We start from the raw sequence: 18,959 nt of genomic DNA, 5'->3' as shown, positions 1-18,959 counted from the left end.
CTTTATTTGACTGAATTCAAACGTGCTGAAGATAGATATAAAGCAAATGGAAACAATAGAGACCAGCTCAGTAATTTGACTGCCTTAAGTACTACATTTCTGGGCGAAATACAGCCATTTTGTTCAAGACAAAGTCTGCTCCTACCAATACTGAATTTGACCCTCAAGAGGTTATCAGGGAGAATAGCCAAAATGGTCATGGTCTTTAAGGGAAAGACAAAAAAAAAAAAAAAAAAAGCTTTGTAGTCATGGAATTATGATGATTTTCCTGAACTCTGCACTCTGCTATACCCACATGGATTAAATCACTGAAACACAAGAAGTATTCTTACTATGCTGCCTGAAATGAACCATTTATTTTTCTATGAGATGTTCTCAAACAGCTGATAATAGGCATGAACACGCATTTAACAGGGAAATGAAGATATCTGGCTTGTACAAAGGGCTGTGTTTTACGCCTACATGATTTAATCCCAGAGGGCTGTGGCGATGCATAAACAAACCAACCCACCCACCCTTTACCAAAAAGTCCCATGGTTCAAATAGCCAGAGGCTGTTAACCAAAAAGTGAAGGGGAAGATGAATTATATCATCTTGATATTCACTACCATAAATCAATAAGTGTGAACTTTCATTCACAAATAAGCAAACCTGAACTATCGGCAAATCATAAACACTGTATGCTACACCAAACCAAAATCAGAGGAAAAGCAAAGTTTTGACGATTCAGTTTTACTGAACAGTTCTCTGATTGAATCCATATTGATTGAATACATACTTTGGTGACTAAGACACACAAAATATGTTATGTCTCTCCACTGGTGAGAGGAAAACGGGACAGCCAAGTTGTGCTAATTAAAATTACACATATGTTCTTGAGAAGGTCAGATTCTACACCAACACGCACGCCATGATCTTCACAGGGCTGATACTGATGGTTTCAATCATTGAAGAAGTTGGCTCTGCTGTGCTTTTTTATTATTTACTACAGACAAATGGTTTCTAACACCCAATTTCTCTTTATATTTTGCTTCCAGCTGTTTTTCTTACAAAATTGCTTTTCCTGCTGCCACTCTCAATATTGCCAACGCTTTTTTGTTTCAGTGATTTTGCTCCCTTCAAAAGCTAATCCACTTGTCTGCTCCACCTCCCCCTGCAGATTTAGGATGCACATTTTACGTTATATTCCCTGTCATACATCTACTTTGCTATGCTGCTATTAATTTGATTTTAGTTCTCTGTTCCCCAGCCCTACATTTGAATACAGTTTTCCTTTGCAGTTTGAACATGTTTGGGGGCAAAAACTGAAACTTGTGCATAAAATTGTGAAGGTAATGAAAAACAGGAGGAACTAAATTTAACAAGAGTTTGTGAGACAGGTACCAAAGGAGGGGAAAAAAAAAGAAAGAAAAGACTACTTTAAGGAAAAGGAGACCAGATAAGAGAATGACTGTTCCAACTTTGCAGGTTATAGAACAGGATCAAGAACACAAGACAAAGGGAAGAGTGAAAGGAGAACCCTGGACATTAACTGCAAATAAAAACGGTCATTCAGAAGCGTGAAGAAAGACGTGGACCTGGTAAAGATACAGCCCAGCAAAAGCTGGCAGTTTTTGCACAAAGGATAGCTCCCTACATACAGTCTAAGTATTGATGATGGAAAAAACTGAAACTGTTTATGAATTTGTGAACAGTAGAAAACCCCTGTTGTGTTTTTATCCTGTCCCTATACAGTCTATTGCACCTGCCCTTCTGACAGAGGGGAGCACATGTCATTTTTTCAGACAGGAATACTGGCCGTTCCTATTTGTTTGAAACCATGACAAGATGAATGAAGCCACTAGGCCAAGTCCCCTCTGCTTGTCTTCAGTCTAGCTGGAGGCCTTCCAGTCGGCTGTCGTTTTGCAGGCTACCTAAACAGCTAGGCAATGGTCTTGGGAGGAAAGAAGCCAAGAGCAGCAGACCATGGGGATTTCTGCAGCAAATACATTTTAGGCAGCCTGACTGGAAGCAGAAGGGAAGTAGGCGGCCATGAGAGTCATTCTAGAAGTTTTAACTCATCTTGCATCCTTTCATCTGTTTTCTCCAACTAAAATATGCTTTATCAACAACTTTCACATGGTGAAAGTTTCTCTTTTCAATGTCTATTTTATGCTTATTACAGAAGTTAGACACAGGTCTGGAGACTGAATCTCTCTGCCCTCTGAGCAGGTTCCACCTGAACAACATCGATGGAAACTTCTACCCATATCTCACCATAATTAGAGAGGGTGTTTCAGCCTGAGTGGTGGGGAAGGAAGGGAGGATATTCTCAGTTTCTGTTTAGGCATCCAACTTTATGTGCCTGAAATAGATCCTCCTGTATAGACAACAGGAAGAAAAAGCTCCCTCAGAGCCCCTTTAACATTTTGAATTCCTTATCGGGGCATGGCCATCAAAGTCCTTCCCTGTGTTCCCCATCCAAGCCCCACTGGGAGCCCACGGCAGGCAATTCACGAGTTGTCTGCGGGCTTAAGTGGGAAATACTGCCACAACAGCCTCCCAGGTTGCAGGTTGTTTTTGATATCCCCCTGAGTTTAGTACTTCCTATTGGTGACACAGAAGCAGATCTTGACTCAATGTGTCATTTTTATTTATGATGTTACAAAATTGGCAAATTGTTCCCCAAACCTTGTCTCAGTCTAAAACAGGATTAGGGATTCCACTTGAGGTCCAGCAACTGAAATTACAGACTATGTCATCATGCTTATGCTCATGCTCTTTATTAAAGCGACAGAACCTAATCTCTTGGTATTACACATTACTGACCGTGAAACAGCTATATTTCAAATCAGTGGCCTAGAAGAGAAAGTCCAGGTCACTAATTGAAAGTCTTCCCAGATTTCCATAATCCTCCTGTTTCTCATGACAGCCCGCTGCTCAGAGAGAATTAAACTCAATGGGTTTTCTTTAGATACTTACCTTCAAAACCATCATTATCAATGTCTCCTAGACTGGCTATGGACTCTCCAAACCTGGCTGCATATGAGTCACTCCCGCTGAGCTCTATGTTCAGTTCTACCATCTTTGCCTCCTGAAGGAAAACAGAGTCAATGGCACATTAATAGAGTGTCTTGAGGTGACCTGGAATATTACTCAAAACATTAGAATTGCCTTGGATGCCACTGTTATAATCCTACTGAACTCCTTGGTGCAGAAGCGAGCATTATAAAAGACATTTAACAGTATTTAGTATAAGAATAATGAAGAATAAGAAAGTTGTTCTTTAAGAAAGAGAACTGCAACGTGTTCCCACAGCATACACCTGTAAACAGCAGCAAGCTTGTATCAGAATACAGAGGCTTATTGCTCTGCGAAAACTGTATTTGCTAAAAAGGTAGTAAATAGAGCTGCCTCAGAGGTATTGTGTGTGCCCTAGTTAGTTATAGGTATCCTGGGGTGACTTAGTTCTCTGTGAGCAAAACATGTCAAGAAAATGTTAGTTGCAAGCATAAGAGAATAAATATGTATTAGTGTGGAGAGGAAGAAAAGGAAACAAGATACGAAGATAAAATTCAGAAAGCCAAATTCAAAAGCACACAAAAGTAGTGATTGTACTTTCACTTCTGATCCATAAAAAGAATAAAAGGAAGCTAATTGTAATGCATTCTTCCCAGTTACTTTATTTGCCAAACTGAGGACTGACAGTCTCTTTCCTGACTTGTGCCACTAACTGCACACAAATTTTTCATTCCTTGTTCGTTTCTGAAGTGATAAGTAGCTCTTCACATGCCAGTTGAGTGGTGAGCAGGGTAATGGAGGACAGCTTGCAAAGAGGCTGTAGTGGCAGCCTGTCACCACCTGAAGTTACTACAAAACAAAACCAGTCTGTCCTCAGTTACAACAATAGCCTGAGGAGCAATGCGTTAGTTTGTATATCTAGCCTTGTGCTACACAGTCCTGCTGGGATTCTCATCACGGTCCCAGAGATGGTTTTCCTATAGCCTGAAATACTTTATGATAAGAGAGAGGAAGTCTCTTCTTCTTAGCTTGTTATACTAGAACGACTGCGTTACCATGTGCTTTTAAGAGAAAATACTTACAGAACCTGAATTGATATAGACATAAACTCTTCCTTCTTCTCGGATGGTACTTTGCATGGGCGCACCAACGAGCAAGTCTGAGAGGCCATCTGAGTTCAGGTCCACAGCACAAACTGCAGCTCCAAAGTAAGAACCAAGCTGTGTGCAAACAAGAAATCACATTATCTTCCAATTTTGATCAAGACATGCTAGAAGTTCTAAGATGCAGAAAGTAGTATGAAAGATTTACCTTTTTACCCCGTAGTTCAAATAGAATATTTATTTGCTTCTCAATGCTAAAAATGTATGCCTAAAACAAAAAGAAAATATAAGTGTAATTCAGCAAACGGTAATCTGAAATACTTTCCTGTGCTTTCTCTACAGCATGTGCTAGAGAATCAGTAAAGCAACACACAATACCACAAGGTACAGCTATTTACTATTTCCTATCTGTACCTTTCTTTAACACCATATTTCAGAGCAATGTTATCTACACTATCTTCCCTCATTCCTCCTTTGACTTTTCTCCCCGTGAGTAATCATACATATCTGATATTTGTCTTTAATATGTTAATCTAAATTGGAAAATCATGGGAGGGTATGCGGGGGTATATTCTTCAAACCAATAGTATAGACAATCTCTTACTTTACCAGTCTGCTCCTGCTGGGGTGCCCCTCCAACTACTTCTATACTGGTTGATGTCAGAAAATGTCCAGCTCCAACAGAGTATCCTGTAAATTAGAAATGCACTATTCAATCCTGGAAATGCTATATACAGAAACAAAAAATGGGGGCATGACGTATAAAAGCTGTCAACACCACAAATTATTGTGAGTCTGACATTCAGACCTCATGCAAGCTAGCAATGAAAACAGAAAAGAAAATTTTTGAAATATAAGCAAAAGGTCAATACAAACACAGTAAGTTCCAGCAAGCAGAAACAAGTGTCAGAAACACTCATTTCTTCCCAGGATCTCAATTATCTGCCATACTTTAAGAGCCAATAAAATAAATTGCAAACACCTTCTGCTAATGCATATTCTACAATTTTTCAGTGAGTCCATATTGTAATACAAATAAAAATGATCAAATGTCCATACAGGGCAATGTGGAAACACTTGATTCAATCGTTGTTTGACTATTGTTGTAACTGGACTACAGAAAAATGAAACGTAGTGCTACTTATATGCATGTGCGCATACACATATAGAGTGTATGAAAATGTCAGGAACAAATCAGAGCAAAAGCCTGATTATGGAATAAGAAAGCATTGCATCAGCTTTTGTAAATGAATCTATGTAACAAAGTATTTCTGTATGTGGAGACAGCTCTCAACAAACGAGACCATACTTTGGTGCAGATGTCCAGCCACAGAATTGCAAAGTGAAGGCTGACACCTTAGTCTGTAGCTACACAAGTCATCCTTACTCTTTCCAAAATACATTATGGCGGAGTTGAAACAGGGAAGACAGTTAACGTATTGTGCCACTCCTGCATTTACTGAATGACTGTTGATTTTCACAGCATACAGGGAAAATGGGAAAGTCATCTTGGATCAGATGAGAATAAGCCTTAAATCTTCCATCTGTGAGGACAACTGTCCAGCATTCAAGTTCTCATTGAGACAGCTTTTTCTTTTCATATTTTAAGCTAAAAGAGGTGCACAAAGCAATTTATCCTTTAAAGGCCAACAGGTCAACACCTAGCTTTAACTTATGCAACAAAAAATTAGGCTTAAGTGGATGAACCTTAATTTGCCTCCTCTGACCTTTAATTTCTAGTTATTTTGGTTTTGCTGAAGTGTAACATTGATAATTCTAACGAACTTGTTTTTTGTTTTAAAAAACCCACCAAAGAAACCAAAAAGCCAAACACAGTAAAAGAAAGTACAGTGAATCAGATGTTTTTCTCATGTTTACTATGGTCTTAAAATGTTTGGTGGGGGGTTATCCCGTAATCAACCCTTTACATTTAAAGGCACAGTCAAATAAAATTTTATTTCCATCCCCAGAATTCTCTTCAGTTTTCTGAAGTGTCATTTGCCAGTGTCAGATTCCTAAAAGAAACAATCTGTTACTTTGTGATTTCTTTAAGGCAGTTTGTTAAGTGCCTACAGTTACATCAGGCCCAGCTGATTTGAAAGACTGATTTACTTATCTAATTCCTTTTAAAGAAGTCAGTTATTAATCTCCAGGATACACTGAAGTAGTCAGGGGAATACTACCAAACATTATGTATTACCAGCTTCTCTTTCTAACCTCCTTCCTTCTTTGAATTGTCTGGTACTTAAACAGCTTCTTTGTTTCTTCCAAGTTTTGGAAAATGCAATGATACTTCCGCACACTCTTCCTGCAAACTCTAATTTGTTAATTATTACACTTTGACAGTTTAATGAAAAATATAAGCAAAGAGGCCAACTTCTCAGTCCCTGCCAGAAGAAGTATAGTGTAAGTAGATAATTATGTCTAGTCATGTGCTTGAATTACCTCTGGTCACAATATACTTCCCCCACTTGGTGAGGGGGGGGAACGACAGTTCATTATTTAAAGGAGAGGCAAACTCAGTCTTAAAAAAAAAATAAAAAATCTTGGTAATGGAATTAACCCTAAATAGGTTTTGGCCTTAAACAATGCTAAAGATGGGACAGAACAGAAGCTGAGGGAGGCGAAGGAAGGTACCTTTACATTCTTTTAACCACATTATCTATTATTATGAGAGAACAAAGTGGAGGTTCAAGTAGCATGGAACAATGCAAAATTTAAGGTTTATCACAGCTGCTACTGTAGAGACACACAGATGAGCCAACGGCCCCTTTCTTCCCTGTAGAAAGCACAAGTTTGGAGGACCCACGGCTCTGCGAAGGCAGCATGCTGGCTGCCATGCTTGCGCCAGGTCACTGGAGAAGCATTTGTGAAGCAAAGTCCAGCTGATCTCAGGACCTGGATGACAAAGGGAACTAGGAGAGAGACTATATGTGCGGGAAGGCTTTCCCTGCACCCTCCCCAGCCCAGTCCTTAGTCAAGCTTTCACCTGTTTGCCTATACCTGGCTTTTGTCTATCAGTGACTTGACTCATTCATTACAGAAATTCTCACTCTTATACTTGTAGGAGCAGAAATCTGGAATGAGCTTTTTTCCCCCCAGACAAGTGCAATATTTTTTTTCTGCTGATTGTTACTGGAAAGCTGGAGCAAGCATTCTCTGAAGTTTTTCACATGCCCTATGAAATGTTAGAAACACCATAGTGATCTGGGGATCTGAGCATTTTTTGCCACCCAGCATCTCTTTTGCTTGACTTTCCCACAGAGCCCAACTGCAGCCTTTGCGAGGCTCAGTACCGAGTTCTGAAGTGTTGGGCCTTTGTATTTCATAACAGTTATTTCATTACCTATGCCTGCTTCCTACTGTCAAAAGAGTGAAATCAGAAACAGGAAGTCTTTATCCCCGTGAATCGGACCTATGAATGGGAAAATGCAAAAACCAGTGGTGACAGGCAAAAACATTCTTGCTCAGGAGTTCAGGGAAGGACAGATGAGGTTTTCTTAGCGTGTAGTGAGAAAACTGAAGCTGATGACGTTTCTGGCATAAAACCCTACAAATTCTACCACTAAATCCACCTAACTACTCGGATATAGGTACCTAAGTACACGAGTAGGAGCTTCATGGCTTTCTTTGCAGACATTTGTAGATAAGGTTTGCTTTCCCATATATCCAGACCAAGATATGGTTGGAATAAAAGAAAAAAAAAAATCTCAGTTGGAGTCAAGTCTGTCTCTTAAGATCATAGTATACTTCCCCTTACTGACAATGCAATTAAGACTTATTTCCTTGCAGCTTTCACTGTAACCAACTTTCCATATTTCTGTTATATGTGAAATCATTATGTCTTTTGCTATGAAAGTCCTTGTCAGCATTTCAGACGTAACAGTGAAGTGCAAAACGTTGCTAACCAGAAGCATATCTCCACCTTCTAAATCAAGAAGGGATAGAAACTCCGTGGAGAGATGATAAAACCAGAAATCCCATGTTTGAGATGCTTCCATGTAAAAAGAACAGAGAGGAAGCCTTATAAGTAAATAATATTTAGCAAACTCACAACATATATTTAGAACCGTCACTTCTGGGATTAGTAAAGAAGCACTGATGAACACGGTGCACTCACTTCAAGATCAGCTATTTAACTAAATCTTTGACTTATATTTTTGTAAAGTATTAGATATTTTTAAGTACCTAGATAACTGCCAAATTTCACTTGGTTATTTGAATCTGTATAAGCGTCGATTGTATTTGCAGTTGTATTGTACACAAAAACAGAACCAGTCCAATAAAATGATCCAGGGGCTCCCATTATAATTAAGTCCTAAAAGAAAAATTAAAAAAAAAGCCATGTTATTCATATTTAAATATTCATGAAAATAAGCAAAACAAGTCAAATGCTTTTCTTTAGATCTCCTGTGAACTCAGTGAAACGCTACTGGAGATACATCTGGCTCAGTACCAGGGGATTACCACTAGATCACAGATAACATTTTTCAGGCTTTCTAAAAATATGGTTATTAAAAACCTTGAGCTGTGAACAACTTAAAAGAGAGTAACAAACAGGATATTCTCTTGTCAAAGGAGTTTTTTGAGAAATCATAATCTTAGGGTGAAATGGACATTAAATAATACAGAATATTACTCTGTAAAGCAAGAAGGTGTTATCAGTGTTAATGTTACATCAAAGAGATTACTTTAAAGAGAATAACGAAACTTCATACTCCATTATATCCATGCTCTTTTTCCAGATGAAAAGTAATTTTTGGTTTAGTCAGGTGCAGAAGTGTTTTGGGGAATAAAAAGTAAAAGTATGAGTTGGGAATTATCATGCAAGTCTTATCAAGATTCAATAAAAAAGAAATGGGAAAATTTTGATTTTTCCTTCCCACAAAAAAAATACAGTGTTAATGTTTGCATTTACATACACACTTTTATGTATGTATACGTATATATAAGCATATAGATATATAGAGAGAAGTTTGGTATCTTTAATACACACCTCAATGTAAAAACTAGACATTCCAGCCTGGCACGACCCATGGTTTTCTCCAAACTTTCGCACATGATCTAGGAATGGGCAAGAAATATTAAAAAGGATGAGAAGTGTGTAGTTTCAGAGTTTGTTACCAGGTCTTCAACAGAAGTTGGGACAAGTTTAAAAAAAATAAAAGAAAAAAAAAGAAAAGAAAACAACATTGGTTTTCAGTCCTGTGATAAAGCTAAAAACACCATTTCCACTGTATAGCCTTTAGCTTCAATATAGTATTGTAACAAACTCAAAGCACTATGTATCACTTGATCACAGCTTCCTCTGAAATCTTGTGACTTTAAAGGCTGTACTTTTCTTTTTCAGTTGCTCCATGAATGAAACAGCACAACTAGTTTGAGCAGCACAGCTACGTACGCTTAACTCTTCTCTACAACTCTGTATAATTCAGGTCTAATCTGATTGACAGGCTTATGAATCTTGATAGGAGTTGCCCTCATGCTCCACTAGTGGTCTGAAGGGCTTGTGTTACAGCTGTATTGGACATATCGGTATCTGTCACCCTTAGCAGTTGTCTCTACATCCAGTTCTCCCAGCTCTGTTTTCCTGCTTTTCTTTGCTGACTGCCTCCCATCAGGGTTCCCTTCATCTCATCCATAGTTTTGTTCACTTGAAAAGTCACTGGAGATAAAAGCATGATTTCACCAATGCTCCTAACAGTCTCTGAAGCCAGCAGCGGGATGTTTGATGGTGTTACTCTGTAGGTCTGCACGGACAGGCCAGATTGTCAGCTCTTCCTTGCGTTGGCAAGGGGCAGGGTCACGACATCACTCTCCCGGATGGGCGGGAGGTATGAAAGGGAAGGCAGGGATGGACTTGTTTGATAGCTTCAGGTCTTGACTCTTATGCTGCTCCTGCAGTCCTCCGAGGAAGGACCACTGAAGGTCTTGCACCACAGCAGTGGCCTTGGCAGGAGGCAAGTAAGGTACAGGGCACACACTGTGTTGAGGAACCAGAGCAGCTTTGTACCAAAGGCTAAGGAGCCAACGGCAACAGTCTCTTGCAGGTATTGCTGCTGCTGCTGCTGTGGGGCACCCTCCTGAGCAGAGGGAGCAAATAACAGAGTAAAGGAAGGAAGGACGTCCTCTACTGGCCTGGTTTTGAGAAGCACACATCCTTCAGTGATCCAGTCCAAGGAGCAAGTATTCTGATGTCCTATTTAAACAAATTTAAATAGGCCATCACGGCCAGGCTGGATGAAGCTTTGAGCAGCCTGGTCCAGTGGGAGGTGCTCCTGTCCACGGCAGGGCGGTTGGAACTGGATGATCTGTAAGGTCCCTTCCAACCCAAACCATTCGGTGATTCCGTGTGATTCTGTGAATTTTTTTGCCTGTTGAAAGCAGCTCTTCTTTGAAGTGATAAGCATCCTGTTAACAAATCTACATCATAAATTGGGCTCATATCATCTGCACTCAATCTTCAAACCTTTGGCTGCAGAAAGCCTGCTCAGAGCAACACAGGCTCTTCACAAACTCTGCACCATGCAATTAAGCATCTTAATTTCTCCCTACAAAGGGCCCAAGCATTGTCCTTACCTATATAGCATGGGCGTATTGATCTGCTCAGTTCAGTTCGAAAATCAGAAGAGACAGCAAAACAAATACCATATGGAAGTTTGTGTTCATTTTTTGCGTAAAAGACATTTTTCCATCTATGTCCACAAGCCTATGGATAAAAAACAAACATGATGTTTGGCACAGAAGCATAAGAAAGATGAAGGCAGTCTGACAAACAGACACGCAGCTACAGCCATTAATACATACAACGATAGATCCATTTTCTTTTGGCTGCCTCGATAAGCTGACACCCAGCCACTGATTATCACGCTCTTCCAAACAAGTCTTCCCACAGCGCTCTCCATTGGGGTTGCCTAGGACACAAAGACCAATGCTCTGAACAGGAGGACAAGCTGAAGGGCCACATGGTGAGTAACAGGAGCACCCAAGAACCCTACAGGGAGACTGCAGCAACTCAGGTCTGGTGGACCTGGCCTCTGTCTCACGCAGGCCACGTAGAATTTTCACTTTCTTCTTGATCAAAGGTACGGCTGCATGTAGCCAAAGGGAGCGCACTGGTTCTGAATACAATAGGTTGGCAGTGAGGCTTGGCTTCTCCATCATTATTGAAATTAAGATAGAAAGTGACATTACGCTCAATCTGATGAAGGGCTGGCTGTTCAAGTGTTCTCCAGCCTAAAAGTTCATAAGAAACACAAGCAATACCCGAGAGTGCTACCCAAACTCTAGCCTAAAGCAAGGACCTCTCAAACTACATCTCCACTGGCAGCAGACCTTAAAATTATCTCTACTGCAAATGGCTATCACATAAAGGGTGTATAACTGCAATCTCTACTGGGGATGTCAGATCATTATGTATGCATATCCTGCGTACTCCTTGCACTGTTGCAATTATTTAGCAGTAGCTCTTTGGTTTTTTTTCTTAAGGAGAGTTAATTTTAAAACCTTAGAGAACATAGTGAAATTTCTTTTAACTCCCCCAAAAGGCTCCAGTATTGCCAAGTTAGCAAATATTTGCTTCCTTCTAGAAAGCAGCAGTGGCACCCGTGGTAAGAAGAAGCTATGCATTTAAAAGTATTCTAAGTTACATAAAGCAAGCTTTTAATTTGTAAGACGTTCGTATGACTATGCATTAACCAAATTATTGAAGCAGTTAGTTACCCAGAAGAGGGCATCAGTACAGATCACAAAGTGCCCATACTGATGGGGACATGGTTTGAGAGGAAAACACATAAATCAACACCCCCTCAAAATTCTGCTCCCACCAGAAATGAAATATTACTGTTCAATGCATTAGAGAGTTTAAATAAATACACTCCTAATTAGTGGACGTGTTGAATTCCTTCTACAGGACATACAACTGCACAATATTGTTTAAACATGGCAACAGAATGAAGGGATACACCTTGTCTACTTAGTACCCAGGAGAAAGATGAATGACTGTGGGCTTTGCTACATACGTTCTCACAACCAACACTGACTTAAATGATTTTATGCCTAGGATGTCATGGACTTTTTGAGTGAAAATAGCAGATTAATGAAATCAAGATAAATCTTTATCACACGATAAGAAAATGTAAGGAGAAACACTGTAGGAATAAAACCCAACAACCATCCTTATTTCAGAGGTTGTTGCCTGCTGTTTTGTGACAGGCCTAGCAATTGACATTTGTCTGAAGAAACTGCTGGAGCCTTAATTTCTTCTACTTCCGTACCACCTCTCCACTTTTTTCAGACATCACATTTTCTCCCTGCTCCTGTGGAAAGACCAGAGCAGTGCAGTCAGGAACCCCTCACTGTACTGCAGAGAGGACGACACACCCTGCGCACCGCAGCTGTACTCTACCTTCTTCCAAAACCAACATCCTTCCCAGGGTCAAGAGGCACCTGACCCTCCTTCTTTACCACTTCCTCCCCCATGTGCCTTTCCCTAAGACATCAAGGAAATAGTATGCAATATCCAAGTAAACAGGAATCGACCTTAACACTCGCAGTAACATCACATTCAATTCTCTTTGGGCCAAGAGATTTTACATTACTGTAGTTAAATAATTCCTGCAGGTCACCTGAGGAACAGTAATTAACAACACGTGGGCTCTCACTCCAAGACGAGCACAAAGTAAAATGCCTTACTTTAAAAATCTACTAAGAAGTAGTTGATTTTTCTGCAGGTTGTCAGTTACTGAGGTTCAAGTAATAAGCTTCCGAGTTCTCCTACCTGGCTAATGTCAGTGACATGAAGATCCATGTAATACATACATACCATTTTCAAAAACAAGTTTGGAATTTAGTTTTAGACTTCAATTTTGGAACTCCTCACTTCCTCAGGGAGACACTTCCATGGTTTGCATGAATGATAGAGCACGTTAATCTGACTGAAATCACCTCAGAAAACTAAATTCCATTACGCTCCCACATGTAAGATTTAATCCTCCTTTAAATCAGAAATGGCGTGTCCGGTAACTCTCTTCTAGCAATTCTTTATGTCCTCTTATGACAATGACTTACCTGGGATTTGCTTTAAAGTGTATGTGGATTTGCAGGAAATGGAAGAAGTGGAAAAGACCCGTGTCATAAATTTGTATCTCAAGAGGCTTTCTGAGACTTTTATCAGTTAAGTCAAACAAAACCAGATAATGATGATATGAGATAAAAGGAAGTTTTGCTCATCTCAGTGCTTCATTCCTGAGCCTATTTCAGAGGTCCATACCAAGAAAAAGCACCACCATTCCTTCATGCTCGTTGGATTGTATTCCCCTTTTCCTTGGCTCCAGCATACGTTCTTGATTCAGGTACACTTTGGCCCTCTGCTGACCTGCTATCTTATATCTCCTCTCTTTCTCTGACTGGCAAGTATTCACCCAACTTGGAAATGACACGCTTTTGTGAGCGAGAAAAGTGCGAGCTTTACATCCCAGACATTGTGATGAGCCCCTGCTCAGGGTATGACATTATAAAGGCTTTATAGAATGAGAAGAGAAAATGCTGTATTCTGCACAAGCAACAGAGCAGCACTGAATAAGCTCAAGAGGACATGGCAGCTTGGTTGCCTCAGGGAAAAGGAGCACGCGCTGTCATAAAGTCACCGAGAGATAAGTAATTGCCCAGCCTGTGTACATTACACAGCTGGAAGATACACTTCTGCCATAATCCCCGCTGCACGCATCCACAGAAACAGCACAAACGCATATAAATAAGGTCACAACTTATAAAGCCACTTCTAGCTTTGGCCTCAAGGACTTTAATACAGATGTTTGCCATGTCATCTGAGAAACCAGTTTTATATAACTTGCTCCAGTGCTTTCCATGCCCAGCAGCCTCCCATGATCTTTTTTTATCCTCCCAGAACTCCCCTGGCCCTATTGCTAATTGATTAAAACTATGAAGTCTACTGCAAAGACGACAAGCCTTCTGATATCCTGCTCCTAGATGTCAGGGCCTCGTTAGACTCTTCATTCATCCGGGGCAATCTTTTCTCTTTTCACAGATTTGATAGGTCTTATCCCTCTTATGTCCCTCAAACCAATTCTACCCTAAACATTTTAGTTAAATGCCAGCTGTTTCTGTAACAGAGCTAGGTCCTGTCTTCCTTGGAATAGCATGGCTATTTCAAAGGAGATCACTGGCAGGGTATGAGCAATGCAAGTGAGATCAAAGCGCTAAATGACCAAAGACAAACTGAAATCAAAGTTGAACAAATACAGGTCAGCCTTTTGGGGAAAACCATTAACTGTTCACTTTTCCATTGTAACCATTCAGCTGGGGGAGCTAGAGGGCAATTTGTTCATAGGTTAATTGTAGCACCGACTTAAAAGAAGGGTGGAAGGCTGAGACTGCAGGCAAAGTTTTTTGGCCTTAGGTTAAACAATATGCACTGAATTTACCATGTACATTTGCAGTTAAATTTTTTTTTAACCTGATGGCAAATTTTATAAATTGTTCCCTGTGTTTTTAGCCAATGTATCACCCTGTTTCAAATCTGAGAGAAATTTTGTTGAAGAATTTCTGTAACGTTTTGCAAGTCCAAGATGTAATAGATCAAAACATTGAAAGAACTTTGTGCAAGTCCCTCTGCAATAATCTATGACAACCCCAAACTAATGTGAGCAAGGTCTTGAAATTCAGAAGACTAGAAGACTGGTAGAAGATGGACACTTAGTGCTCCAAATAATAAACCTGCAGCACTGTACTTTGTATTTGTGCCTACAGCTTGATTACAAGCCTCTGCATCTAACACAAGTCATCATTTAAAAGCTCTCCAAATACAAATAAACCAGCAGTCTAGAGCACTTGACACCATTGACAGAAGTAGCAGAACTAGACAAGAAACCCTTAAAACATTAGTCCTCTGTTCAGCAATTAGAGAGAGATTTAAAAGTGATCATGAGGCACTGGGAAGACAAAGATTTGCTTGCTCATGGCAGTGTATCTCACAGCTCCTCTCTACTCTTAAAGCAGCCCGGGCCCCTGCAACATCTTGAACAACATTGAAATTCTCTAAAGTATGCCTGGATCAGGTATTTCCAGATGCTGGGATGACTGCAGTGTAGGACTATTCCCAGCAACTCCTTCACTACTGAGAAAGCAGATAGGAACATGTGACATCATAAAAAATACAACAGCAGTTTTGCGTGATCAGAGGCTTCCTAATTGTGCATGAATCCTTCATTAATTAGTTATGCCAGTTTCAAGGATACTTCAGTGAAAAATAGCAACAAAGTGTTTGAACATATTTATGTCTCCAAGTAATTCACATCCACTTATTACAGAAGCCCAACATTTGGAGAAACCCAGTTCTATTACCTTTTGTCACCTCTATATTTCTATGACTCATAAGTAAAGACTTATTACTTCAAAGATTCTTTTACTGAAAGAAATTCAAGTATTCACGAGAAAGACAGAAATAGCTATTTCTCAATTTGCCTGTCCGAGCAATGTAATATATCCCTGCACATTTTACAAAGGAAATTACCCTATTCTACGAGATCAGAACCCAAACTTGTCGCTGGCAAGAATCCAAGCAGAAGAACAAGGAGGTCACTGACTGAAAGACACAGCTTCGATAAAACCATTATGTCCAAAAGCTGCTGACAGCCTGAGTGAGTTAGACAAGAGATAATTAAGTTCAGCTTTGCAATTGTGAGTTCCCTTGTGTATTTCTGTGACCGCTCGGCAGGATGGCAGAGGCTTAACAAACCTCAGATACTATCCTACTTCATTTACATCCCATGCACCACAGCCGCCTTTGGCTTCTTCATTGACCTCACTGACCTGTTTTACAATAGAGCACTTCTTTTCAGTATCTATATAAACTTCTGTATCTATATAAACTACAGAAAAACTGTAGATGTATCTTAGTGATGTGAAGCACCAGGGAAACTAGCACTAAGGGAAATAAACATTTTACAGAGATCTCTTGTGGTATCACTATTTTTAAAAATGCAAGACAAGACAGTAAACATCATTATGTAACCTGTAGCCTCTAAACCCAGGAACAGAAGCTGTGTTAAATTAAGCCTTTAGAACCACATAAACATTTTCATTCACCTGTTGCATCATTTCATTTTAATCCCCTAAGCTGCTGAGAAAAAGCCCAACAAGTTACTTCGTTAGAGCTTTTGTTTCTCCACTGGCTAAATGAGTAAGTCAAGAAGTACAGCAGATATACGTAGTTTTCAAAGAACCTGAAACTTTCCACCCTTCCCCTCCTTTCCTTCCCCACACAGTGAAGGACTATTTTTCCCTCCAGTCCAGGAGCAGGGGTTTATTGCCTCTTAGCATATGCTATGTCACCACTTTAGTTGGCTTCTTTGACTTTTGCAAGCCTCTAACAAACGTGCAGTTGGAGAAAAAAAGCTCTTTGTTATATATAATTTTTCAATAGATCTAATACTGGAATGAAATTAGTCAAAAAAAAAAGAAAAAAAAGGAAAAAAAAAAGAACTACTTGGGCTGGCATAAGTTTAACTACAGTTCTTTCTATGAGCAACTGCCTGTCTTTTCCTTATGTGGCTACAAGTAAAGCACCACTGAAGTACCTCAGGTTTTTGTAGCTTAGTTACAAAAAATAACTCTTATTTCAATCTGTAGGGAAAAAATCGATAGAACCCATCAGTTCTAAGCATCATGCATAGATGTGTAGAGAAACAACTGTTTTAACATTTTTGTCACAGAATGCTGTGTTCTGCCCTGAAAGCCCATCAGTCCATGGTGCGCTATCGCTTTCATTAGTTTCAAATATTTTGAAAACCCTTTCCCGCGCTTCTTAGCCTTACTGGGCGGCAAGTTCATAATTTTAACGGATCGGATGGTCTCGGTCACAGCAGGACAGAAAGTTCAGGAAGCTTTCAATGCATAGCCTCGGGACAGAATGAACGGCACTGTGTGCAAGGGGGACAAGAACAGAGCCCAAAGCAGTTCATGCATGTTCACGGTAACCCACTGCAAAGTGTTCTCCTTTTTAACGAGTATCAAACACTTGGAAGTTGGATAAGTGTACGCAGCTTCACCTCCCAAACACGGGGACTGGGGAGCTAGAGAGGAGTTAGGTCAAATACAGAAGCTGGAAATACTGATTCAGCCAAAAATAGCTTTGTTCCCCTGAAACTCAGTTTTTCTACAAATCTGCAAGCAGGGAAAACCCATCTGCAAAACGACTGTGGTTCAGAGTTACTTTAGGGTGGCTTCTACGAAGGGACGGCTTTGCAGAAGAAAAGACGATTTAGGCACATGCTGCCACCCCCCCACCTCTGAGCTCATTACATTCGCCGCCTGCTCTGAAAGCTGAACTAACTTTCCGCTGAGAAGTACGAGACAGACCGAAACTCTCAGAAAGCTTTTGAACTGTGGGTGCTGAAAGGTGCCAACGAAAACTGTGGGAACGGCAGCTGTCACGGTCTAAATCAACTTTTGGTGCATTTCTTTCTGTTTACACGAAAAAGGGGGGGGGGGGGGGCGCACCATTGCCGCTCTTCGGCAATCGCGTTGATCTCGCCCTTCAGCGAGAGGCAAACGCCAGTTTAATCTGGCAAGGACCCAGGAGAAACCGCCCGCAGCCCTGAAGGCAGCGGAGCCGCGGTGGGCGCTAGGCGGGCACGGAGCGTCCCGTCCCGTCCCGTCCCGTCCCGTCCCGCCGCCGTCGGGGACAGCCCTGCCGCCCACCCCAGCGCCGGGGTCCCCCCGCCCGCGCCCCGCCGCCGACTCACCTAGCTGGAGCTGGTCGCACCGCCCGCGGGGGTTCCTCCCGATCCGGCACCGGAAAATGGCCCCGGGGTTGGCCACCGAGACGTTGGCGGGCCAGCTGGCCCGGGGGGCGCCCACCACCAGCCTGCGGGGGCAGAGACGACAGCGTGAGGCGCCGCGGCCGGCAGAGCCGGGAGAAGGAGCGACGGGCGGAACGGGGCCCCCGCGGGGGCGGCCCGGCCGGGGACTCACCATCTCTCCTCTCCGTGGCCATGCAGGAGAACCGAGTACCCGAAGAGGGTCCCATTGCCCCCTCGGAAGAGCAGCGGGTGCTGGGTGTCCAGGTTGTAGGGCCGCGCCGTCGGCAGGCACTGCCACAGCAGGAGCAGCGGGGCGGCCCAGCCCGCAGCCCCCCTCGCCTTCCCGCCGCTCCGCATGGCTCCGGCCGGCCCGAAGGCAGACGGGCGCCCAGCGCCGGCTTTCCCGCCTGGCTCCGCTCCCCCGGCTCGGCGAGAGGGCAGCGCCGCGCCCCCGCCCTGCCCCGGGACGGCGGCAGCCCTCTGCCTGCACCGCCTCTGCTACCGGCGGGCCGAGCCAGGCCGGGCCGGGCGGGCTCCCCGCAGCCCGGGGTGGGGGTGTCCCCTCCGGATGGGGGAGTCGCTCGGCCGCGCCGCCTCCTCCCGCACAGCGGCGGCCCCTCTCCCTTCCACAGGCGGCGAGGGTCGGGTTTCTCCCCGCCCCGTCCGCGCCCACGGAGGTGCTGCCGAAGGGGGCACGGCCCCCGGGACCCCGGATCCCCGGGCCCTGTGGGACGCGGCCGTCCCGACTCCCGCCCCCGGTGGGGCAGCGAGGGCGTCGGCTGGGTTCCCTTCCCCTCCGCCCCGCTACACCTGCGCGGCGGGCGGCCCCAAGGGGGTGGCGAGCGGTTTGGTGGCAGAGGGTGAAGGGATAGGCCCGCAGGCTTCTAAAAAAACTCCCCGCCGACTCCCCGGCGCACTTGAAGCGCCCGGGCCCATTTGGTTTGGTTTGTTGCTCCCCTGAGCCTGGCTCCCCTGACCACCAGCCGGGGAGCTCCAGCCAAGCACAGGAACTGTCTTCTGGAGGGCAACTGCG

The 18,959-nt window shown here is 42.6% G+C and overlaps 1 protein-coding gene across 3 annotated transcripts in view; it reads right to left on the bottom strand.

Annotated features, from left to right (window-relative positions):
* Positions 1–18,667, bottom strand: part of ITGA4 (integrin subunit alpha 4) — a 38,317-nt gene extending 19,650 nt beyond the window's left edge. For 2 of the 3 annotated variants that reach the window (XR_010071866.1, XM_063340266.1), the window contains exons 1-10: positions 18,099–18,667; positions 17,870–17,991; positions 10,911–11,017; positions 10,683–10,812; positions 9,100–9,167; positions 8,292–8,421; positions 4,708–4,793; positions 4,312–4,371; positions 4,083–4,220; positions 2,962–3,073 (exon numbers count right to left, since the gene is read on the bottom strand). Coding sequence is in view for 2 of the 3 variants with exons in the window: in XM_063340266.1 (XP_063196336.1) it covers positions 2,962–3,073; positions 4,083–4,220; positions 4,312–4,371; positions 4,708–4,793; positions 8,292–8,421; positions 9,100–9,167; positions 10,683–10,812; positions 10,911–11,017; positions 17,870–17,991; positions 18,099–18,283 (1,138 nt within the window). In the remaining variant the exon portion in view is untranslated. Of the gene's footprint in view, positions 1–2,961; positions 3,074–4,082; positions 4,221–4,311; positions 4,372–4,707; positions 4,794–8,291; positions 8,422–9,099; positions 9,168–10,682; positions 10,813–10,910; positions 11,018–17,869; positions 17,992–18,098 lie in introns of those variants that run through there. The other variant, XM_063340267.1, reaches the window with a different exon arrangement.
* Between the last annotated feature and the right edge of the window lie 292 nt (positions 18,668–18,959).

This window comes from Chroicocephalus ridibundus, chromosome 7 (assembly GCF_963924245.1).
Source record: "Chroicocephalus ridibundus chromosome 7, bChrRid1.1, whole genome shotgun sequence".
NCBI classification, from domain to species: Eukaryota; Metazoa; Chordata; class Aves; order Charadriiformes; family Laridae; genus Chroicocephalus; species Chroicocephalus ridibundus.
Note: the sequence above shows the minus strand (reverse complement) of the source record. Positions and strands in the feature narration are given on the sequence as shown.